We start from the raw sequence: 26193 nt of genomic DNA, 5'->3' as shown, positions 1-26193 counted from the left end.
TGTTTGTTTGTTTGTTTGTTTGTTTGTTTGTTTGTTTGTTTGTTTGTTTGTTCTCTGTCACTGGTTCATACCCACAACGGGGGATTGCCCAAGATGTATAGTAACGTGCCCGTCATCTTCCTCACAACGCTTTCAAACCGTGAGCCGCTGAGATCTCTTCCAGCTAGCTTGTGTCCCTTGTATATTTGCGTACACGGCATCCCTTTGGTGTGACAGTGATTTCAACTTGCACGTGGCAAGTGAACGCAAGGAAATTTATTGATGGTCCTGAGAGGCTCCTATGCCCCCTTTTCAGAGAGGTGATGAATCCGCGGGCCGCACCAACGTTGGAACGGGAAGGCCAAGACTCACCACTGCATCGTGGGCTTTCTGGACCGGCCGAACTTAATGCGAAAGCTCGGAGCTCCGCAGCTCAGAGCTCCACGTTTCTGCGGTAAAGCTGTGCGGACCTTTTGTAACAAGAGGCCGAACCAGAGCACGTGTTCTAAATTACTTCTATGTCCACAACTCGGGAAGACCGCACTAAAGGCAATCTAACTAACACAATTGCAATGAAGCTACAGATATATCGCATAGTTCACAGCGCAGCCTCGGCGCACTGGCGCCGCGTGCGGCATCTGGGGCTTTTATTACACGCGCGCTCACAGCTGAAAATAATCCGTCTTCTTGTCTATTTGTACCTCAAGGCTCCCATTGAGGGACATTGGAGGTCATGTGCGGAGCAGGTAATATGGCAATATTACAAGGATTATCAGTTAAGACTCGACAGTACTACCGAACCATTTCTCCCGTTGTAACGTCAAGAGTAAAAAAACAGTTCGAACGCACTTCCAAAGAACTGTTGTTCCAATGGCCGGGCTGAACGTGTCTCAAGTAGCCTCGTAACATTGATCCTGGCCGTTCGTATTCTTTTCTCCGCGCCTATTTTGTGTCATTTCATTTATTGTGTAGCCTTAAAGGCCCCAAAGCATTACACAGGGCGGGGGCAAATACAGCGCAGTAGCGTTATGCTTGTAAAAGGAATGCACAGAACAAATATAGCAATTACTAGATTTTATGCAATAGTCAATATGCAATTCAAGCATACAATAATCATGCAAAATTCATAGTGATGAAATGCGAATTCGTAAAGTAATGGTTTTTAAAAACACATGCTTGCGAGCGTGCGCGAGCATGCACGCACGCATGCCATATCGAGTGAAACCCGTAGTTGTCACGTTGAACTATAGATCAGAGACCGCCTGACAGCTCCTCAAGTAATACAAAAAACGCACAGTACAGTCGCGCGTGCGATAAACTAAACGTACGCATATATGGCTGAAACACCTGTAGCTTTTGGTTAATTCCACAACTCTCCATTACTGCTTATCACATAACCCTTTTGCAATCAGTGATGATAAACGATTTGCACTGTTTCCTCCGTATTTCTTCAACAAATTCAGCCATCTCCCGAAACATACATAAAAATTTTACGTATGGAGGGCACTTGTGACTGAAACAAGTCAGGTTTTTAAGCTTCCAAAAAAATTCAAGCTACGAAATAAGTGGAAAACAATGCTTTCACTGCAAGATATGAATAGCTTTACGGCAAGAAATGCTCCGTTGAAGATGAAACTAAGAAAATCGAACGTATAGCAGCGACACATATGCTTCCGATTCAGACGTTGTTAGCGCCAAACATCTAGAGCGGAGGCTTGATAATCTTATTTTACAACGAAAGCGGGTTGAATGGTAGCAGAAAGAGAAAGAAACTGCAAATTGCTGTTCACTTCATAGGTGATGGTTCATTTTATGATGTGTGAATTTCACGCAACCATGGTTCAGTGGCTGTAAAAATGTACTATTTGGCTGTGCAGTAGTCACTTCGTTTTCGTCGGAAGTCGAAAGGACGCTGGGCGAAATTATTTGCTGACATAGCGAGGTCGACTCACGAAGTATTTGTCCCTATCCTTTTTAGCCAAATTACGGCTGTAAACACGAAGTCAGCGTATCCACTCCTAGCGGTGGACCTTTCGTGGACTGGCCCGCCCTTATTTGCCGGTAGCTCCGCGGCACGGCGCTGCTGTCAGTTGTTGAAGATAACGAAGTGTGGTTCATTTTCTATGGAGCAAGGAATGAACGCACATCGAAATCCACATGGAAATCCAGCCCACGTATGGGGAAAGGTGTCATCTTTTGAGCAATGTGAGGGTGATGGTGTTGTGAGCTCGCTAAAGGCCGTAAAGATTTGCATGAGAATGAGGGCTCGGGGAATTACTCAAATTTAGTGCTACGATGGTACAAATGTCTGAACCGGTTTGGGGACTATGTGGAAAAACAGTACGTAGAATATTACGCATATCTGTAAACACATGTATGCACCTTATTTTCGCTAGTAAAGAATAGGAACAGCCTTTCTGATTCGCCCTGGTATTTCGTGCAGCGTTTTTTACTAGTTTCTTATGTGTTTTTCAAAGGCCCTATTTGTGCCTTATAGAGACAGGAAATGTGTTCACAGTTGGAAAAATAGCACCATAAGCGATCAAGCTGCAAAGCTGACGACATTGCTAAAGACGAAGAAGGATAGGATAGGAATAAACTTTATTTGTCCTACGGTTATTGATGTTGGTGCTCGGGGCTAGGCTGCCAGAGGTCCATCGCCCGAGGAAAATCTTTCGAGATCCTCGGCAACGGCCCTGGCCCGCTGGACGGCCCACTCGTGGTATTCGGGTGCCTCGCTGAGAAGGGCGGCTTGCCATCTCTCAGCGAGGCGCCCCGCTTCAGAGGGTCCTGCTGTTGTCTTCCCTCTTCCTCCTTGTCTTTCTTCCTCATAGCGTTGGCATTCCCAAAGCACATGGGCCATATCGGCCCGTTCGTGCTCGCACCATGTGCAGCCGGGCGACGGGTGCAGGGTGGGCCACAGGCGGTGCAGGTGGTAGGGGTTGGTGAAAGTGCCCGTCTGCAACCGTCTCGGGTCGACCGCCTGGGACCTGTCCAGGCGCCCATGGGGTTGTGGATATCTTCTTCGTTCTTTCCTATAGTGGCCAAGCACCTCTCGCTACGTTGCCGGAAACTCCTTGACATCGCAGTCGGCGTCCGCGTGATCCCCAGCTCCGTCCGCCGCGATTTGTGTTGTATAGGTAATGCAAGAGTTGAGGAGGACGTCGGGATGAAAACTTGGGAGGTGTATTTACATTATTTACAGTGAGAGTCAATTAACAGTCTTAAAGTCATGACGGGCGGCAGCAACTCGGACGCTGCGGCCCGCGGCAAGAAGCTCGAAAGAGAAGAATGAAGGAATGCTCTTGGAATTTCCTCTGCTGCTCCCGGTCTGCGTCTTTTAAGCCCTTCGGTGTCTCGAAGACACGTCACGTTCGGCCAATGGGAGAGCCCGCTCAGGTGACGCCATTTTCGGCCAATCGGCGAGCCCGCTCGGGTGTCGTCATTTTCGGCCAATGGTAGGCGCCCGTGCGATGGAGTCACACCCGGCGAAGAGAGTCGCTGCTTGGTCCCTCTGCGGTCTTGCCTTGCTGACTTGCAATGCGCCATCACAATAGATGGATGGGGGCGACGCCGCCATGTTTTCACGGCGCATTACGGCCGTCTTGCTTCGGGACCCACTTTACCCGCAACAGTGCCAGGCTCTCGCTTCACTTTCGGGAAGAGTCAAGCAGTGAATAGCTCCGCCTGCAGCACAGGAAGTGCGGGCCACCAACTTGTTTGCACGTGCCGCGCCTCAGGAATGTGGTATCCGTGCTTCTGCGCTCCTTAATTAGCTGTGGTGCGATTCGATGTGGTCTGGTGAACTCGAAGTAGGCGCAGGAAACGGTCCCGTATCTAACAGTAACGACAGCGGCCGCGCCAGACGGGGTGGCCGCCGCCGTCGCTCCTCCGCTGGGCTCCCACACAACAGCGGCAGCGGCTGCCCTCTGGGTGACCGCGTCGCGGCGGCTAAGCTGCCTCGCGACGAGCTGGGCGAGGAACACTTTATGATTTTCTGAGTACGATCCCTTGATGAAGAAGAAGCGGAAAGTCTATTTGAGTAGCTTACAACTGCAGCTAACGCTAACCTCACCAGCCATACTTTGTTTTGAGGCGACTTCAATGGGATCCAGCCATGGGGATGCTATTTATTTATTTATTTATTTATTTATTTACTTACATACCTACAGCGCCCAATGTTGGGCATTAGAGTAGGGGGAAGGAGTACACAAATGATGGAAATACAGATGATTGATGTTACAAAAGGATAGATCTAATACACAATACAACAAAATATTGATATTGAAAACACAGTACTTAACACAACATTACACTAGAGGTTATTATGAAATACAATATAAATACACTTTAGTACATAATACGACGCAATGATAATATTAATAATAATTATAATTAGAATAATGTAATGAAAAAAAAGAACAGCGAGTAAGGCAAAAAGCCGCGGACAGGAAAGGTTAATCTCCTATTCTGTCCGAAGCGAAACTCGCAGGTTAAAATTGCATTAGAGAAACAAAACGAGTACCTTCCTGAATATATAAAATTATCAAGTATTTTTATTATTTCACTTCTTTATGTTAAATTACTTTATGTTAAACTTTTTTTTAAAACTTCTAGATGGCATTTCTTTAGCCCCACGCTCTACTATTCAAATCTAGTTTTGTTTTAATTCTAAGCATACCTGAAACCACCTGCTTCTCGGGCGATCCCACTGCTTGGGTATGCGCCAGTGTTTGGGAGACAAGGCAAGGCAAGCTTCCGTTTTCTTATTTTTGAGCAACCAAATTTCGCCGCTGCATAGCTTCTTACTGAAATCGAGGCCCTCCTCCTGAGGAGTCGTGGCTCAACGCCCACGAACCAAGGCGTATAACTGACTGTTAGAGCCATTCGTAGCTTGAAAACGTTTAGAATATTTTTTCGAGTAGCTCTCACCCCTGAACAGATCCACAGCAGTGTCCGCTGTAGAGGTTGAAGCAGCACACTTTGGACAGTTCACGAGGTCTTCAGGTTTTGGACTTGAGGCCCAGGCGGCGTCACATTCTGCAGTCTCGTAAAAGAGACTCGTTCAATCCGAGAAAAATTGAAAGAGCAGCCGTATACAGGCACTACGGTGCGCGTGTCCCGACGGAAACACGGAGCTGGGTTCGCGAAAACCAAGCACTCAAAAAGAAAAGGAAAGACGATTTTTTTGGCGACGAGGTCTTGACAGACGGAATGGGAGGGGCACCGAATTTTCGCAACATGTAAACATTTGTTGCGCTGTACCACTGGACACTAGGTCTCGATCTAAGGCTGCGACACAGGAGATCTCATAAATTTTTACTACGATTCTGCATTAGTGGACGAAAGTTGATGTATGCGGATGCCGCAAAAAAAAAAAGAAAGAAGCGCGCTAAAATTTCCAGTTGTCTTGTGATGCAATTTGGAGCTAAGGAGCCTGTACGCGAACGTCATAGTGCACGAGCCAGACAGCGAGCGGACGTGCGCTCCCTCGTCGCCAGAGCCGCCCTTGCAGGGTGATTCCGCGCGCTGCCGCTGCCACGCCTCGCGACCTTTGCCTTCGCGCTGTCCACCGAAGGCATCGCGAGCACAACCGGGCTCGCAGCCACCGCGCACTTTCGTGGCTTCTTTGCAGGCGTCGCGTTACGAGACGTTGAAGGTCGCCGGGACTCGTCGTGCTTTCCCGTTAATACGGACTCCTTCGTTTGTCAAGCGTTATCGTGCGCCAAGGTCGAGGTGCGTGAGCCTGAGGAGCACTTTTATTTTGCGCTCGTTCCTTTGCCTGATTCAGGCTGCGCTTACTATGTTTGCGAGGTAACTTGCCGGCCCTTTGAACTTGTTTCAAGGGTCACTCTAAATCTATCTAAAAATAGATTCGTAGCTAAGTTTTGAAAATAACTTCTGCAAAGGCATTCCACGTCCAGTGTTTGCGGCCGTGCTCTTTTCAACCTTATGCTAGTGGGCCGTTTGGGACCATTGCTGTAACCAGCGAACTTCCATTTTTACGTGGGTCTGCAAGAAGACTACTCGCATGACACGCTAACGTGAAAAGTTCCAGAAGGTGGCTACGCTTGCCATCTTCGAATAGGAGGTAAAGGTGTGCCGACGAAAATGAGTTCGTAAGTCCAATTTACTCGCAATACCGTGACGCTCTACGCCGCTTGTAATAATGTACAAGCTATTGGAGCGTTCCATACAGAAGGACTCAGTGTAGTTTTTTTTAGCATTGTTGTTGATAAGGCCTTTTATTCGATTGCTCACGTCGACCACTTAATGACATAGACGGTGGCTCTCTTCAAGTTCCTTTCTGTGAAAACACCGAGTCTACCAGTGCGTTCCACGCTACGTTTACAGAGAACGCTTTTTCAGGTTTCTTTCTTTTTTTTTAATTAGAACCCCCAATATTGCTCAATACATGCAAGACCAACCTTCGTGCGTAGCAGAGTTCGTAGGAGGTCAATGACTTGAGATAAGCGCCCGCCTTCCACAAGTGGCCACAATAGTTGAACGCTTAGTTCCTAAAGTTCGAGCGCTTTTTCACTAACTGAAGGCAACAGACTTGAGTGCCCCACTATAGACATCCTACACCTAAGTTTCTTTTTCTCTCTCTCTCTTTCACTCCCTATTCCCCTCCCCACGTGTAGGGTAGCAAACTAGACTCAGTCGGGTTAACCTCCCTGCCTTTCCTTCTTCCCTTCTCTCTCTCTCTCTTGTACTCCTACCTATGCTGTAACGGATCCGGTCGTATAGATGTCTCCTCTGCGTTCTTTTTCCCACCAATACTCTAAACGTCTCCTGCTTATCTCGACTGCTCATTGGTTAATGTTTCCGTCCACGTTAAATAAATAAATAATAAATAAATAAATGAAATTAAATCCAAGCGATTCAGGAAGGTGCGCGTTATCTACGGGTCTCACTAGGTGGATCCCTTCACATTCCATGAGAATGTCCTGAGTGGTATCGGGGTTTTCGCTACAGCATACACATACCTCAGATTCTTGCGAATATTTGCTCCGGTATGTTTTTGTCCTTAGGCAACCAGCTCGAGCCTGAAATAGCAAGGCACTGCCATTTGTGTTATCGTGCAGATTTTTCCTTCTTCTTTCTTTCCCCACGTTCTTGCAAGTAAATCTCCATGCTTAGTTTTGTTTCCGTTCCTCGCATCCGATTCACTGCTTCTGTTTCTCTCACGTCTTTTCTGATCACTCCTGGTTGTCAATTACACTTTCAATTACCCTGTACTTTGTTGCCAACTTTTCTGACCTCTTCTTCCATTCCGCGTGCACGCTTTTCAGGTACAGACACTTGTGCGCTTTAGCCGCCCATTTATTGACGCGAAAGCGTCAAATGATCCACTGGGAGAAAAAAAAAAGGCGTCTGTAGCAGCGAAACGGCATCTAAATTCCATAACTGAGGCTTTTTAGCGCACGAAAAGGGACGAGAGACAGTGGCAAGACGCGGACACAGCGCTAACTTCCAACAAATGTTTTATTTCATGAAGCGGTACACATATATATATAGGTAACACACACCACCGTACGCATGCGCATATGTACTGATTTCTAGTCAAATGAGACAGCAATGAGACATGTGCAATGGAAAGTTAAGATGATATCAAAGATGAAAGAACGACCATGCATCGCCCAAAAAAAATTTGTTTTGTATTGCAAGATTAAAATGTAATCTCCATCAGGCCTCCCTCTGTGCCACGTTTAAAAAAAATCGAATTCTTTTCCTGAAAGATCTATTGAAGGCGCGCTAACACAAGCGCTCCCTAAACTAGCGATCATTACGAGCTGCCCCTCGTAACAGTGCCGCATTTGTCATCGCAGTCACGTGCTGGTCGGACGTGTCGCGGAAGGAGAAGCTGAGGGAGTGCCGCATCAGATGCCGGAGGCCCTGCGGGTGAGTTGCGCCACCACGACGGCTGTGCACGTCTGATGGACAACAGCGTGCGTAACAGTGCACGGGCCGCCCCTACGCGCCGATATTTCGCACTTACTATATGCATATATAGTTCAGGAAGAAGGAACGCATTTACATCCGTCAGAGTTCACCGAGATACAAGCGCATAGCCACTTTTATTGGCATCATCACGTGGGCAATATCAAGGGCACAAGAAGATGCCAATACTGGAGAAAATAATAATAATAGGGCTAAAGATGCAAATCCCAGAGTGATATAGGAGCATCGGGTATGCGCATGAACAAAGCAGTGACCAGTCACGCGGCAAACTATTGCATTGGCCACACGTTTCACGATGCCTGCAAGTGGAGTAACGGTACTGAGATAATGAATACTGCATAGCGAGAATTTGTTGAGCTAAGTACAACAGTATGTTGCAGTAAAACAAAGAATACCATGACCAACACGCAATCATCATTATAGCTCAGAAAGGCCCGACAATTTTCCTACGCTCTCGTTAATACCACAATACGGTGTTAAATCTATGAATTAGAAAAGATTCCCTTACTTCCCGATCATGGTGAAACCTGATTGTAATATTGTTGTTTTCATATCATAAAACTAATGACCCTGCATTCGAACACGTTTAGACAATAGAACATACGGTAAGGTGTTAGTGCGCGACTTGATAAAGCGGATACGAAAGAATGTTTCGGTCTCACCGATGTATTGCTTATGACACACTGAACACTCAAGTAAGTAGTTGACGTTAGTGCTGTCGCAAGTAAAACCGCAGTTGACTTTAACAAAAAAAGGCGTTAGAGATTCCGGCAGCCTTAGGAAAGTTGTCATGCACACACAAACTTTACAGCGTGGTTTATTGCAGGGATGCATGGAACCGGCAGGAACGGACGCTGTGGTAGGTCGCAATATCGCGCAGGTTCCGGGAGCGGCGATAGACCACGCTTGGTGTTTCGGTGAAAATGTTCTTGTGGTGATCGATCTTCAGTTATAATGCGTCTTGAGGATGTAGTACACGTTCGGAATAGATGTTGAATGAGTTAGGATAACATTAGTACGCTAGTTTGACTATCGGTGCGGATGAGATCTATGCAATCGAGGCTGTAGACCCACTTGAGTGCGTCGTCAATAATTTGTGAAAAATACTTTTGTTCAGTCAGTGCCTCACGAAGCTTACGAAGCGAGTCAATTCGCTATCTTCCGAACATGTCATTTTAAACCGGATAGCCTGAGTGTAAGGAATCTTTCTTTTACAGTGCTTGGCATGGCTGCGTTTAATGTTCAGGTATCGGCGTCTGTCAGTGAAACTTTTGAAAAGCCCAGTCATGAAGCTGCTATTGCACAGCGGGACTGTGACGTCGAGAAAGTTTATGCTAACCGATGAATAAGAAAAAATTAAATTATGGGGTTTTACGTGCCTGAACCACTTTCTGATTATGAGGCACGCCGCATAGTGAGGGACTCTGGACCAAGTGGGATTCTTTAACGTGCACCTAAATCTAGGTACAAGGGGGTTTTCGCAATTCGCCCCAGTCGAAATGCGGCCGACGTGGCCGGGTTGCGATCCCGCGACCTCGTGCTTAGCAGCCCAACATCACAGCCACTAAGCAACCACGTCGGGTAATGGATGAATAAGAATGGGAAAAGTTACTGTCGGTTCTGCGTTATTAAAATAATTAATGAAGGAAAGCATTTCACCTTCACCATGGTTCCAAATTAAGAATATATCATTGATAAAGCGCTTGTAATAGAACGGTTTAAGGTTACGAGTAGCGAAGAAATTGTTTTCTAGCAGACCTATAAGTCTATTGCCATAATTTGGACCTATTCTTGTGTCTATCGATGTGCTGCTACCTTGCACGTAATGTTCGCCATCAAATTCAAAGCTATTCAGTGACAGAATTAGTGCTAAAAGAACGCTAATGGTAGAATCGTCAATGGGGTTTTCATCTGCGGAAACGTTATATGCACGAAGTACAGAGCGAATTACCTAGTAAGCGGGGAATAGTGATGTAAAGCGATATCACGTCTAGTGAGACCAGATCAGCATCGCTAAATCAGCGATTATTATTATTATTATTATTATGGGGTTTTACGTGCCAAAACCACTTTCTGATTATGAGGCACGCCGTAGTGGAGGACTCCGGAAATTTCGACCACCTGGGGTTCTTTAACGTGCACCTAAATCTAAATACACGGGTGTTTTTGCATTTCGCCCCCATCGAGATGCGGCCGCCGTGGCCGGGATTCGATCCCGCGACCTTTTGCTCAGCAGCCCAACACCATAGCCACTGAGCAACCACGGCGTGTATCTAAATCAGCGAATGTCAGACAGGAAATAGTTTGAATCTTTGATATAAGAGGAAAATTTTCGTGGAATATTGTTGATAAGGCTGTCAACGTAGCCAGACAGGTTTTCCATAATGGTACCTATCCCCGAAACTATGGTTCTGCCTGGGTGATTTTCGTAATGAACTTCAGGGATCAGATACGCTCTGCGAGGTATCGGGCTCAGCGTATCTAATGACTTGAGAGGAAGCTTTAGCTCGGGGCTCCTGTCTAAATACATGGGAAAGAAGAAATCGTTTTTCTCGGCAACCACTTCACCAAGTTTGACGAGCTTTGTTGCATTTAAAAAAAAAGTTAAAATCTAGTGACTGTTGGTAGCTAAACTGTCATATAGGCCGTCAATTTTTAATAAATATTTCTGAACGTCGCACATATTCAGAAAACGCAACTATGAAGTTTACAACTCCAAATGCGCAATGAAGAACGATATCGTGGTTTTGTAAACTGTATCTAATAGTACACATATAGAGGACCCATCTTATGTGTTATACATGGCTCTCAAGTATACCACTAATATGGGAGTATCACTGTTGCAAAACCTTCTTAAACAGTGTAACGAATTCACGTAAGATATAAATTAATAGACCAAATTTGTCCGCTTTGGGTGTTCTGGCGGATGCAATTTACGGAACTGCGACATGTGTTCTTGACGCATAGTTGCGAACTTGAAAACTAGGTGATTCTATTTTTAATGCGAAAGCATTATATGCCCCATTATGTGAAAATTCGTCGTAGCCGGCGTGACCGAAAGATGGTTCCAAGAATGGCCGACAGCACATAAGGGTTAAAATGCGTCAAAAATGCTCGGATTGACGCCAGATTTCGCAGGGAGGTTCCTGTAAACAATGTAAGTTACTGGATTTGAAAGGAAACTTTGGTACACTTCGGTCATGGGTGAGAATCGAAACCGGAGCTGTGGAGAGCGAGACGAGCACGCGTTCCCACGGCGCCTCCACGCTTCTGGCTGACTGGAGGCGTGACCTAGTGCATGCGCCATTGGGCACGTGACCGGCGCAGCCAATGATGTGGCGCCACGTCACAAGTGCACAAAATGAGCGCGTTCGGGACGCTCTGAGGTCTACAAACGGCGTCATGTTTTCGCATTCGCCCACGTAAGCAGTCTTGAGTTTCTCTGCCGCATTTTTCCGAACTTACCAATATCGACAATGTTTGTAACTAACAAGTCAGGCAATGAATCAAAATCACGCTTGCAACAGTGACTATAATTTGACTTTGTCGCTCGAATGCCGCAAATTTAATATCGGCACATGGGTTGTCTAAGAGAAGCATTTCTCCGTCTTACGTGTATTTGAATAGGCGGCGTCGAAGTTGAGGCCGTGCTTCAGTTTCCTCTTAATTAGCTTGGGGGGGGGGGGGGGGGGGAGGGCGAGGTCGTATCTACATATACGGGAAAGGAGAAGTCGTTCCTCTCGGAAACCACTGCACCAGACGTGGTGAGGTTTGTTGCATTTAAATGAAAAGGTTAATATGTAGTGACTGCTCGTACCGACTTTTCGATTTAGGCCGTCAATTTTTAATACAATATTGCTGAAAAGGGCTAATTTATTTGAAAAGGAAATTATCAAGTATACAACTCTGTAACTCCACAAATGCTCAAAGATATTGTAATTCTGTAAACTGCATCATATAGCATATAAAAGCAGACAAGATTGATGTATCATAAGTGCCTCTCAAGTAGACCACTAATATGTGTGTAGGAATTTTGCAAAGCCATTGTAGACAAAGTAACGAATCCGCGTAATATATCCATTGATATGTTAAGTTTGTCCGCTTTGGAAGCTGTAAGGGATGCAGTTTACAGAACGGCTATATCTCTTCTTGGTGCAGAGCTACACCCTTGTAAACTTCGTGCTGCTATTTTTCTGTCTTTGCACTCACCGATTTTTAAATTTAATAAATGTTCAGGACTTAAATGGTAATACCGCTTCCAACAGTCACTGGAACTTAACTTTCTCTCTCAAATGCAACCAATTTCATTTCATCGGCCCACTGGTTATCTAGAAAGGCGTGTCGGCGCGTCACATGAATTTGAATGGGTAGCATCAGAGCTGGTTCCGCGCTATAGAACTTGAACTGTATTGAATTCTGGGATTTCAGGTGCCAAAATCGCCATTTGATTAGGAGACACACCGTAGTAAGGTACTACGGATTAATTTGGCCACCTGGAGATTGGAGGAAGAAGAAGAGGTGCCGAGCAGTGCAGACGTATCCACGTCGGCTCCCGCGTTCTTAAATATTTTTGGGCGTCTTTCCAAGAAGAAGCTTGGATATATATACCTCACCGGAACCGCCAAGTTTCAAGGAATCCACCGATGCCAGAGTTTTATCGGTGGGTGGACTTTTCGCCATATTCTGAGGCTTTCGCTCTACGATCACGCCGACGAGGGAGCTAGCCCTAACGGGCACAGCCTGCTCTCAACGCGGCGGTGCAGGCAGGCCTGCCTGTAGAGGCAGTCCCACGCTCGCGTTTTCCCGTCTCTGTGCGCGACTGAAGCGACGACACGTGCGTTCATCGAAAGCGACGCAATGCCCGAAGTCGTAACTGTGGAAGGCATGGACGTAACCCAAGCAGATCTCAACGGTGCGGGGTGGATCACTGCCCTCAGCAATCGTAAAAAGCAGGAGACGAAGAGGCCGCCATTACGAGATGGCCAACGTGGTACCGTGAACAAGACGGCTGGCTACCGCACTGCCAAGGGACCGGCTAAAAGTCTGTTGTCGCAAGTAACGGCAGCTTCGCGACTTCCGAAGCTCCCGAAGGAACAGATCAAGGTTATCGTGCGCCCCAAGGGAGGCCTCGACGTATCAAAAGCCGACGTAGTACTGCTCGCTCAAGCCCTGGCCATGGCGGCGGCCCTGCCTGAACATCAAACGAAGGAAGACACCGTGTGCCCAAACAAGGTACAGAATATTTTAATCATCGCCACTCCGCACGCCTCTAATGCGAGGGCCTATGCAAGACTAAATAAAATCCATACCAAGTATGGCGCCTACGAAGTCTCGGCGTACGTCGCCGCCCCCGAAGATACGTGCAAAGGCGTAATAAGGCACATCGACCCCTGTCACGATGAAGCCACGCTCAGAAACATGATTGTGAATGAAAGAAATCCCACGGCACTAGAAGCCAGACGAATCAAGGACTCGCACGTAGTCGTGATTTTATTCAGAGGCATGCGCGTGCCCAACCACGTGATCTGCGGCACAGCCTTGTTGCCATGTTCTTTATACCGACGCCAAGTCGACGTTTGCCATGCTTGCGGCCACGTAGGCCACCGTGCCGACGTTTGCATCAGCAGCGAGGAAGAGAGAGGTAAATGTCGCGGTTGCGGAAAAGCAAAATCGGACAACGAAGAAGAACATCAATGCACCCCCAAGTGCGAGGCGTGCGGTGGGCCCCACGTCACCGGAGACCGAACGTGCAAAAAGCGCTATCAAATCCCGTACATCGTACGCTGCCGACGCCGAAGACGCCGACAAAGAGCAAGGAAGGCACAACTGGACGAAGAATCTGACGTCACCGAGGTAATTGGCGACATCTCGTCGGTTGCACCAGCTGCGCGGAGCGGTTCCATCCTATGTACCCGATCTCTATCCGGAGGGCGCTCACGCTCGAGAAGGAGAGAACCCAAACCGAGGCAAGGCTCCTCCAGATCGAGATCCCGGTCTCGCTCCCAGTCCGTCAAGCGGGCCACTTGGGCTGACAAGGTCAAGGGAGCGACACAGCCGTCTGGGAAGAAGAACGCATCAAGCAAAGGAACGACAGGTGAGGCACAGCCAGAGCATAGGATCGATCCCCGTATCCAAGCGCTCGAAGCAGAAAATAGGGAACTTAGACGCGAGCTCGCAGAGCTTAAGGAATCTCTTAACAGCATGAAAGGAAAACTTATAAACCGGCATGAGGTTAGCAACAGTAACCCAGGCCCGTTAGCCGGGCAGTCGAAACGCAAGGCGCCCAACCCGGAACCTTTTAGCGACACAGAGGAGGAAGAAGAAGGTGACATAACCGAGGTCAACGAGTCCCCGTCCGCCACCTCGGCTTCCCCCGTCAAAACCGAGGGTAAACTGGAAAAGACCCTGAGTAGGATTATGGAAATGCTCTCCGCCATAGAGTCGAGAGTAACGCTATTAGAAAGACCTAGGGCTCAACCCAAAAGTAGACAAACAACACCTACTGAACCGCTCCCGACTGGATCAAATCCCGACGGGGGCGCCATAGGCTTCTAAAATTTCATAGTAAACAGGATGGCTATCACAAATAACAATACCGTTAAAATTTGGCAGTGGAACTGCGCTAGCTTCCAGAGGCGCAAGGCTCCGTTAGGTCAGCTCGTCAGATCGGTGACAGACAAGCCACAAGTCATTTTACTGCAGGAGACGCTCGCGGAAAGGGAGATTACTCTGTCGGGGTATCGTGCAGTAGCGTACAAAGGCGAAACGGGGAGAGGCATCGCCGCCTTAGTTAAAAAGAGCGTTTCTTTTGTGGAGCACACCGTTCCAAAATATCGTAGCGGGCTAGAAGCACAACTGATCGAGCTCGTGCCCAGTAGATCGAGCAACGCGAATGTCTTTATTCTTAACGTCTACAGTTCGCCTGCAGATAAGAACAGGGACTTTAATGCACTATTCCATTCCGCAATCAGGGCAGCCAGAGACGCGCCCCTCTTAATTGCGGGGGACTTCAACGCTCCGAACACGGAATGGGGATACGGGTTTAACAGCAAGAAGGGCACAAACTTAGCCGGATGTGCAGCCGATTTTAACCTCACGCTTGTTACAGATCCTAGGTTTCCCACTAGAAGGGGTAATTCGGTCAGTCGAGACACAACGCCCGACCTCACATTCTTCCGAAATATCGAGGGCACGTGGGATAATCTCCAAGAGGACTTGGGTAGTGACCACTACGTTCTCGATATCGCGGTGCGGGTCAAACCCAAACCTCCGGTCAAATACGAATACGTCGATTGGGATCTTTTCCGGAAAATTCGAGCAGAAACCGCCCCCTCAAGCGAATCCTACAAAGAACTAATTACCAATCTTAAACAGGCCGTCAAAAACGCGACCAAAGAAATTAGCACAGAACTGGAGGTCCCCAAAATGGACTCGCGGCTAGCGCATCTCCTGGAGGCTAAACACGCTCTTAGAGAGAGGTGGAAAACACAGAAATTAAATCGCCGACTGCGAGCAAAACTAACATCACTAAACAAGGAAATAGAGTGCTATTCCAAGCAACTGGCCCTGCAACAGTGGGACGAAACGTGCAACGAAACGGACGGTAGCATGAGAAGAGGTAGTAAGTGGAATCTGCTTAAAAGCCTCCTAAACGATAAACAGTCCCGAAATGCGCTAAATCTCGCCGTCGATAGGGTCATACATAAACAGGTCACCTCGGGCCTCACAAACGATGCAATTGTCGACGACCTGGCGCGTACTTACCTACCCGTCAAGGAAGGAGATTCGCAAGGCGTAAGCGTGAGAGCGGCTTACACGGGGCTAGACAGGCCAGAATTAGACGAACCTTTCACGATTTCAGAAATCAGAGACGTACTCTTCAACCTAAATGGAAGATCGGCCCCGGGGCCAGACGGGGTCACCAACAAGCTCCTCCGGAACCTGGACGACAAGGCCATGGAAATCCTAACGGCAGAGATAAACGAGGTGTGGAGCTCGGGGCAGGTACCGTCGGAATGGCGCACCGCCAAGGTGGTGCTCATCCCCAAACCGGGGAAACCTCCGCACATAAGTAACCTGCGTCCCATCTCTCTAACATCGTGCATTTGCAAAGTGGCAGAACATGCAGTGCACAATCGAATCGTCGAATACGTAGAAAACCAAGAACTATTTAGGCATAATCTAATAGGTTTTAGAAAGGGACTCTCCACACAGGACGCAATGCTCCTCCTGAAAAGATCTATATTCGATAACGAAACGCGGGACGTACGAGCTATCGTTGCACTCGACCTCACTAAGGCCTTTGATAGGGTGGCTCATGAACACATCTTGACCGAAATTTCCAATCTCAACCTAGGGCGGAAATTCTTTAATTTCACTCTCTCGTTCCTATCGGAAAGGACAGCGTTCCTTCGACTGGGCACGATCTCGGGCGGTCCTTACGAACTGGGCAACTGCGGAACCCCTCAGGGCTCGGTCCTATCCCCGCTGCTATTTAATATCGCCATGCATAAACTGTCCGAGAGGCTGGCCGCACTCCCAAAAATAGGCCACGCAATCTATGCAGACGATATTACAATCTTGTCCCCGGGGGGATCTCTGGCCGATCTAGAGCAATCTCTCCAGGCGGCCATAGATGTAACGGAAGAATTTCTTACAAGCACGGGTCTCAAGCTGTCACCGACCAAATCCGAACTCCTCCTCTACAGACAGTCGAGGCAGGGCGTTAGGAACCTCGAGCCTCTGGAAACGCTGCCAGTCAAAATTACAACACGAGAAGGGCACCCCATTCCGAAGGTGAACTCCATCAAAATTTTAGGACTTCTAATCAACGCCAAAGGCTGTAATGCAGAAGCTCTAAACAAGCTGGGTGCGCAGGCGAAAAACATATTAAGACTCATAACTAGAATCGCAAACAAAAGGGGGGGACTCAAGGAGGACAACCTACTCAGGGTCTTCCAAGCTTTCTTCATCAGTCACATTACTTACACGGTACCGTACCTCAAATGGAGCAAAATTGAAAGGAACAAACTCGACACGCTCATCAGGTCCGGCATCAAAAGAATACTCGGTATCCCACAATCCGCTAGCACAGTAAAATTACTTCAACTCGGAATTCACAATACCACAGACGAATTAATTGAAGCGCAGTTTATTGCACAGATCTCCAGGCTTTCGTCAACTAAGCCGGGAATCAAAATTCTCGATGAAGCTGGTCAGCTCCCTATACAGGCACCGCTCGACAGACACCCCCTGTCTAAATTAGCCCGTGAAGGTATAAAGGTTGAGCCCGTGCCGAGGAACATCCACCCAATATATAACGAAGGTCGCAGAAGAGCGCGGGCTAGAACCATCCTTCGACGAATCGATCCTTACGGGGCAGACGCATTCTTCGTCGACGCCGCCAAATATGGCAGCGGAGACAGGTTTGCAATCACGGTCGTTGACGCGCGCGGTACACTTATCAGCGCCGCATCAATTTACGCTAAACACGCGAATGAGGCGGAGGAAACCGCGATAGCCTTGGCTCTTCAAGCCGCAAAAGGCCCAGCGACGATTTTCTCCGACTCGCGCACGGCGGTTAGGGCTTTCTCGTCCGCTCTAGTCTGTAAATACGCAGCCGACATCGTCAACAGATCCTTTCGTATTAGTACGCGAGAACACATTGGAGGTCATACATTAGCGTGGTTCCCGGCGCACATGAACGATGTAACTAACCAAGCGGGTTGCAACCCTAACGAGCGGGCCAACTGCCTGGCGCGTGAATTCACGAACCGCGCCCGAGATAACGGTCCGGCTCTCCCGCAGGATTGCTCCTTCAAAGATAATCTTACGACCTTTCATGAAATTACATCACATTACAGACTAAGCAGAAGAAAATTCCCTCCCCCCAGCCCGAAACTCAACAGGGCTCAGGCTGTTACTTTCAGACTTTTACAGACGAGATCCTACCTCACCCCTAGAGCGCTGAGTTGGATAGACCCGAACTTCCCGCAATCGTGCTCCAAATGCGGTCACGCGTGCTGCTCCTTCGACCACATGCTCTGGCTGTGCCCGTACAACGCGGGCTCCGACTTCCATAACAAGTCCAAGTGGGACGCCTTGCTGAAGAGCTCGGATTTCACAAACCAACTACAGGCCGTCCAGAGGGCCCGCGACGTCGCGGAGAGTCACCACCTCCCTGTCCCGTCGTGGGCGGAGCCACCAACTTGATCGGGGAGCCTTCGGTCCCCCCAATCGAGTTCCTCAGGACACTCTAAATAAAGTTCTTGTCACTGTCACCTGGAGATTATTACCGTGCTCCCATTGCACTGGACACGGCGTTTTAGTATTTCGCCCCCATTGAAATGCAGCCGCCGCGGCCGCGGGATTTGATCCCGTGACCTCGTGGTTAGGAAGGCAACACCAGAACCACTGAGGCACCGCAGCTTCCTCTTAAGTGCAGTCTCGAATTTTCCTTTCTTTTTCGAGATATTCAGGTAGCTGAGATTTATTGAATATATATATATATATATATATATATATATATATATATATATATATATATATATATATATATATATATATATATATATATATATAGGGGGGGTGCTTCTTTTATTAATTAACAGATCTTTTTTTTTAGGTCAAGCGTGTCGTCCAGCACGATTGCACTTCCTGAGCGAGGATACTCTCAGAGGCCATCACTAAATAACAACGATAATAACGATGTAAAATTACTATTTGCCTAATTAAGCAAGTATCGCTAATAAACTCTTAAACTATTAACTTACGGCACATATTGCAATTTGCGAATTGTAGCCGCTCAGTTCCAAAATCAGATCCACTTGGAAAAATTCTGAGAATGGCACCGGTTTAGAGATATGCGCTCCCAAATGTTGCGGCGAGATGTATGGGTCTTCCATACTACGGCAAGTTTGACAGCGCTCATTTCAAAACTGGGGCTAGTTTCAAAAATTGTTCCAAGTGGATGGGTCTTGTGAAATCATAGCGTCAATTCGTGTATTGCAATCCTAATAAATATTGCAAAGAATAATGAGGTAAAAACGTTTATTAGTGAAATTGTCTTAATTATTCAGCTATGCATTCTCATTTCTAGTATAAGTAGTGTCCTGCTTCGAGTAATCCAGCTCAATGACAATAAATATTTGGGCTACATGCCACAGGGAACTTTTAAAGAATATATGTTATTGATCGAAAAAAGGACTCTGTATACGGGGAGATCATTTTTAAGTTTTCCGGAATTTTTTAAAGATAGCCTGTGGCAGAAAGCATAATTTTTGTCCTTCAGCTGGATCATTTGAAAAGGCGGACAGTACTAGCACGAGTAATTAAAACACACATTTAATTAATTACCAGGAATTACTAATTAATTCTTAATTAAGTGATTTATGCCAATATAGCAATTTACCAATTGTAGCCGGTGAGTGTGCAAGCCATAACCACTTGAAATGAATCTCCAAGATGACACCAGTTTCGATATGTTATTTGTCCAAAGTTGAGGCAAAAAACATTGGCGTCCCAGTCACTTTGTGCTCCAATGCATAAAAGAACATTTCGTTAAAGAAGTAATTGAAACAGCAGTGCTACAAGTTTAATAGCACATATCACCAAACTGGTGCGATTCTGGAAATGCATTCCGGGTGTATATGCCTTGCAAACTTATCGGCTACAATTCGTAAATCGCAATACGTGGCGTAGTGTAAATAATCAAGAAGTTAATCTGTGCATTTTCTAATTCGTTGAATATGTGTTTCGATTTCTCGTGCAAGTAATGTCTGCCTCTCTGAATAATTCAGCGCAGGTACTGGAATTATGTTATCTGCGACAGGCGATCTTAATAAATTCCGGAAAACTTAAATATGATCAGGCCTGCATAAGGAAGCACAAACCCACTGCGTCACTTATGCAGAATATGCACGTGTAATTTTTAGCACTACCAGTTTGAAAACTGGCCAGGTGCATAAAGCCGTGCCGCTCCTTCGACATAGCTCAGTCGTTGTTTCTATGTATTCGTTGTTCTTGCTTTTATATCTCGCGCGATCGCTGCCTTGAATGACGCTTTATCGGACAATACAGCGCTTTCTTTATTCCATTTAAGTTATTTTTTCACCACAACATGACCATCTGGCTACAATAACTGCCGCAATCAGAAGCTCAGGGCTGATTTCCCAGGTCCACTGCGGGACGAAGGCCTCTCCCAGCGACCTTCAATAACCTCCGTCTTGAACCAGCTGACCCAGTCTTATGACTGCAAATTTCTTTATTTCCTCACACCACCCAATTCGCTTCTGTCCTCGACTGCACTTCCCTTCTCTTGACACCCATATTCTAAACCTAAAGGACCATCGGTTATCTGCCGTACGCATTACATGTCCTGACCAGCTCTATTTTTTTCCCTCTTAGAGCCTACTACGATATCAACGACTCTCGCTTGCTCTGTAATCGAGATCGCAGTCTTTTCGTGCCTTAAAGTTACGACTACCATCTTTTGTTCCAACGCTCTCTGCGTGGTCCCTTATTTTTTTCCTCTCAAGCTTCTTTGTTAACCTTCGAGTTCCTGCTTCTTATGTTCATGTCAATACAGTGCGATGACTGTACACTTTTCAACGATAATGGTAACTTGGCGCGCATGCCTGCAGTATTAACTTCAACCTATCTTTATTTTGTAAATTTTCTTCTCATAATCAGAGTACCCTGTGAGTACCGTACGTAGATAAACGTACTCTTGCACTGATTCTAGAAGCTGACTGCCAATCATGAATTCTTGTTCTCGTGCCAGGATATTGAGCGTGACCTTTATCTTCTGCATAATAATCTTCAGCCCTACGCTTACACTTTCTCGGCTAAGATCTTCAATAATTTGTTGCAAGTCGTCTTCATCATTGCTGAGCAGGACAGTGCCATTTTCAAACCGATAGTTGCTGACATTGTCGCCGTTGAAGCTCACCCCTAATCTTTCCCAGCATCAAGACTTTTTTTAAGCATCCAGTGAATAGCACTGAAGAAGTTCTGTCTCCTTTCTTGATAGGTATTTTTCCACTTTTTTGTGGAGAATTATGGCAGCGTTGGGGTTTTTAGAAAAAATTGCTGAGAGAATTGCGTAGATATCGTGTGCTCCTTGACTATATACGCATTGCCCATGACCGCTTGTATCTCAGTTGAATCAAATCCCTTCTCGTAATATATGAAAGCCACATAGAGAGATCGGAATGTTTTGCACCTCGTAGGTTTATTATTGGACGTGTTTCACAACAAAAACATTACAAAATAAAAGAAGGCAGCGTGTAATGAAGCAAACGTGCAGTGAGACGGCCACTGCCCAACTGAACTCCGGACACGAGAAATTGCTACAATGTTTTTTTTTTTAATAGAAATGGAAATGAAAGAAAAAGTCGTCTTCCAGTGATGACGGGTACTTCTTTTTACGCATGGGTATTGAAAGAGGAGTGCAATGATTTTCGTGCGCGAACAAACGCCCAGCGAACTGTGCAAACTGTGCACAGCCGTTACACAGTAGCTGCTGCACGGGCGACAAAGCTCTCGATTCCCATTTCGACTACGTCCTGTAATGTCGTCAACAGGCAGACGCTGGACACGGCTCGTTCAACAAAGCACCCAGTCCGTTATCTTGCGCGCCACATCATCGCTGCTCTTCCGCGATGGTTCTTGGACGCTGTCCAGACACTTTCTGCAGAGTGAGACCACGCCGGTCCAAGCTCGTCAGATTGCGCAGCGAACGAAACTTTCAATAACGACTTGTCGTGACCGCTTCCACGTTGTACGTGTATACGACTTCGGTCATCCGTTGCGTAGTCGATATCGCCAACTCTCGTCTTTCCCTTCCTCTCTCGCAGGACGTCGGTGTACGCTGCTAGCATCTTTGGCAGCGACTACAAGGACGCACAACCGTGAGTTTCCGCAAGTCAGACTAAGGCAAGCTGCCGGCGAAATGGGGCTGCTTTTTCAACGAAACAAATTTACACTCTGATACAATGACAATTATTAACTGACCAAGCGCCTCACCTCTGAAAAACATGGCAACTTGGCGACATTTCTAAGGCAATTTCGCAAACATGCACCGAAATTTTAACCCTATTTGCGGTCGACAGCCTAAATATTGAAATGAATGAAGCGTGTCCGTCAGTACGTAATCATATGCGATGTGCTTCAGCTAAGGTATCAGGAAATGCTAAAAGAGGCAAGTGAGATGTAGTTATATGTGCAACAGAATTTAAACTTAGCCGGCTAAGTAACAACAATCTGCTTATTTGATTTTGGTATGCGCTGCATCGTAATGGGCAACTTGTCTAAGTGCGCTTCGCGCCAGTTTGCATATTTACAAAGCTTTAAAGCTGCGAATTAGTTTAGAAACGACGGTTGACGCAACCCACCAAAACGAAACCAAGGCGCAACCGCATCGTGCGAAGCGAAAACCTCTGCATGCGCGGTGTGAAACACCGGCGTGTATAGAGGGCGAGGACTTACTGAGTCGCCATCTGTCGGAAGCGCCTCCCTTGCGTAGTATGAGGGATCACGCGCTGCGCTCCTCATAAGTTGGCTCACGGCGCTCAGTAAATACACCACGCGGCAGCCCTCCTGAACATTTCTGCAAGTACTCTCAAAACAAAGGGAAGTTTCTTACTGTCTAAATAATAATCCTGGGCAAACTGGAAGCACAGAATTGTTTACAAACTCTATCTGTTTACCGAATACGTACAGTGAACGCCACTGCGGGCGGTCGCCGCGATGGAGTCTCCCGAACCGGCTTCAGACGTGAAAAGTAAGCAAACGCTGAGAGAAAGCTACGAGAAATATGTTCTTATAGTGGGCTGCCTGTATAATCAAATGGATCATAACAGAATGAAGCCTCAATGGAGCGATCGCGCGGGTTCGCAGCGACCGAGTCCGCGTCTGCATGCATGTCCGCGCACAATGTTTCGCTTTCGCTGCGAGCGCGTTTTCGCACTGTGCTGTGAGCTGGCCCCAGAATATGAGCATGTGACAGTACACAAGCAACTGTTGTTGCGTGATTCTATCAGAGCTATTCAGAAATAATTTCGTTATAGAGACTTCGACGCCTATGGCGACTGTGATGTGCCGTCGCGATAATTTAATCTTTTTTTTTTATTTGTTGAACGTTCCAATTATTTCTCAAGTTGCATCGCACCGTATGCTTACCGGTATTCTCAGCGTGCAATTTCCCGCTGCTTCTGTTTCGTAATCCAGTGCGTTAACTTATAACACAAACATGCCCATACGCCATGCTTTCGTTAATGTGCTTTTTACCGCTCCCTTTCCATTCCAGTAAACTTGCCAGTATCTATCATCAGGAAGTTCATAGACCAAAGCGTCATGACATTAGTCGGGCAGCGAGCGAGGGCGAGCGTCTCACTGCGCTTTTACGCGAGTTGTGCCCGAGCATACCCGAGTTGTAGCCGATGGCTGTTTGGCGGCTCTAAGTTTCGCGATGCAGGCTTCACGCAGCTTTTTGTCCTGCGGCTACGTGTGAATAAGGCTGACACCGGGCTTCGTTGCGTGCGTCCGGCACTACGACACCGAGCAGTAGCCTACCATGCTGCACGCCTCCAAAGGCGGCCACTACCTATTATAGTGCTTTCAAATGTTGTCGAGCTGACACCCAAGGCTAGAAAGCCTCACGACTGAATCAGAACCGCAGCGCAGGTGGGACTTTAAACTTTCGGTTGCAGCTCGCTTCGGCGCTTCCGAATACTTCCGGAGCAGCCGACGCGGCCTCTGTGTCCACGTGATCCCTCATGCCCCGTCAAGCCGACGGTGGCGCCAGCTTTTCCAGTGGTGAAGCTCGCCCCCAATACAGCAGAAGCGAGCGCCACACTTGCATGATCAGGCAGGCACTCCAGAGTGAGGAATCGAAAAGAAAAAAAAACGCTTTGGTTGGCAGCGATGATGATGCAACGAGCGTGTTGTATACGTTGCCTGGTCGACGGGTGGTTGCTTCGCGCGTCACAGTCGTGATATTGAAGCTCTCCTTCGGCAAGTCAAATAGGTCGGGCCGTGCCTGCCGCGTCAAAAGCAGCGTCACTGCCGCGCTCCGAGAAATAGGAACAAAACACGTACCTTCTTCAAAGCGCCGCCATGCGCCGCCCGTGCTTTGCCGCGATGCTGCGCATACGTTTCCCGACTGAAAAGTGCATTTTTGTTAATAACTATTGTGGTGGCAATTTTTGCCGTTTCTTAAGTGTTTGGAAACGCGGTTTAAGTTATCCTGATAGAATTACTTGGATATCTCGCGTGCTGTGCATTTTCAGACTTCACAGCCGAGGCTTTTATGCGTACGTTTGTTTCATTGAAAAGGTCTAATTTATTCAGTTACCCTAAAAACCCGGTGGGGGCATTATATAGATAACAAAACGGAGATATATTGTAACTCATTGAAAATAACTACGTCACGGCAAAAACAAAACAAAAGAAAAGAAAGAAGAGGCAGAGAAAGCGCAATACAAGACACCGAAACTAGTACATACTACACCTAACAAAACTGTTAGCAAATACACAACGGCGGAAACATCGCGATATAGATTCGTATACACATTAGTGAATGTAAAACAACTTGGCGAGAATTACAATGACCAAATAGGCTATAAGAGGGCCTGCAGTTTCCAGGTGCTCGGCACTAAGTTCACTGAACCGAAGAGGCGATCTGCGATTTAAAACTACAGGAAAGAAAGATAAAACAGTAACTTCTTTTTTTTTCTTATTCTTAAAGGAGTACTGACACAAAAATTTGAAGTCGAGATAACTTGTGAGATCGATTTAGTTGGTCACACACACACATCGTCTATAATATATCGGCGGCAAATATCGCTTAAAACATATTTAAAATCAATTTTAAAGTTCGTGCGCGCAGCCAACCGCAGAACAGAGCACCTCGCGACATTGACATCAAGCGGGATTGTAAATAGCCAAGAAAACTCTACGTCATGTGGCTACGTCACGAATTTTCGTTGGCTGCCATGCGGCTTACATGTGCTCTTCTCCTCTGTTGCTTGTTCTAGCTGTTGTACTAGTAGTGGGGCGCTCTCCGTGTCGCTGCAACTGCGGTTTTTGTCGTGTCCATCGGGATATTTCCCACACTATCAGCTTGACTGCGCTGTTACAACGTTCAACGCCGATTTGTTGTGTCTTACCATTGGTCGTGGCCGGTGCGAGGGTTTTGTTGAGGTTCGTCCTCGCCATCGCCGGCCGCAATATCTGAGTCGCTAAGTGATTGGCCACGTCTAAAGCGCGAGACACATGGCGCGATTTTCCGTGCGATCTGTCGTACGGCGCGTCGTGTGCGACTTGCCGCATGCGGCGATTCGGGACGCATGGTACGAATGACCGAGCGGCGGCTAGCTCCGCCCAGAACCGGCGCCCCTGCGTGGAGAGAGATAAAACTTTATTGTGTCCTTGACGGGGTTAAGGGGTGGCGGGGGTCGGGAGACTAACCCCCAATCCCCCCCCCCCTTCCTCAGACGGCGGCCAGTTCTTGCTTTCTGGCGGCGTCTTCGGCCATCCGGACGGTCCAGAGCTGTTCCTCTGGGTCCAAGCTGAGCAGCAATGTCTCCCACTGCTCGGCCGTACTAATGATGCGTGTGTTAGTGCGGGAGGTGTTGGTGGGTGAGGCTTTGGGGCATTGCCAAATAATATGATTGAGGTCGGCGCGGGCTTTGCACGCTTTGCAGAGTGGTGAGTATGCATCGGGGTACATGTGGTTGTAAAGCACGGGGTTCGGAAAAGTTCGTGTCTGAAGGAGTCGCCAAGTGGTGGATTGAGACTTAGTGTTTTGTGTGCTGGGGGGTAGCGTAACCGCTCTCTGCGGTAGTGCAGTAGAATTTCTCGGAACGTGACCATTCGGTCCCGCGCGTGACCGCGATGCAGAACAGAGGGCTGGTCGGGATCGGAAGACGCAGGAGAAGGATGATGCGCCCGGTGTGCGAGAGTTCGGAATGATGCGTAACCTCGAACAGAAAGTGAAAGCAACCGTATTTGCACTGCTATCTTGTTTGAAACAAACGATGACAATATAAACACGTCTATGCGAGCACTGTAGACGTGTTTGCGCAAGGCCGCGTTAGAAGTATCGGATCTGCTGACAGCCGCCGATGGCCAGGAGCCGGCAGGCATAGCTCGCTGCACTCTTAAAACGGTTGCACCCTTTGGGGTGTATATTTGTCCCACAACGATAATCGTCATCTGCCTTGCTTGCGTTTCCTTTCTTGAAAACTC

The 26193-nt window shown here is 47.4% G+C and overlaps 1 protein-coding gene across 1 annotated transcript in view; it reads left to right on the top strand.

The window, feature by feature from the left end:
- LOC135904548 (uncharacterized) overlaps window positions 1-26193 on the top strand; it is a 302521-nt gene that overhangs the window by 254099 nt on the left and 22229 nt on the right. Inside the window, exon 18 of the mRNA XM_070534610.1 lies at window positions 7812-7884. Coding sequence (XP_070390711.1) covers window positions 7812-7884 — 73 coding nt within the window. The remainder of the gene's footprint in view (window positions 1-7811; window positions 7885-26193) is intronic.

The sequence above is a fragment of the Dermacentor albipictus genome, chromosome 2 (genome assembly GCF_038994185.2).
Source record: "Dermacentor albipictus isolate Rhodes 1998 colony chromosome 2, USDA_Dalb.pri_finalv2, whole genome shotgun sequence".
NCBI classification, from domain to species: Eukaryota; Metazoa; Arthropoda; class Arachnida; order Ixodida; family Ixodidae; genus Dermacentor; species Dermacentor albipictus.
Note: the sequence above shows the minus strand (reverse complement) of the source record. Positions and strands in the feature narration are given on the sequence as shown.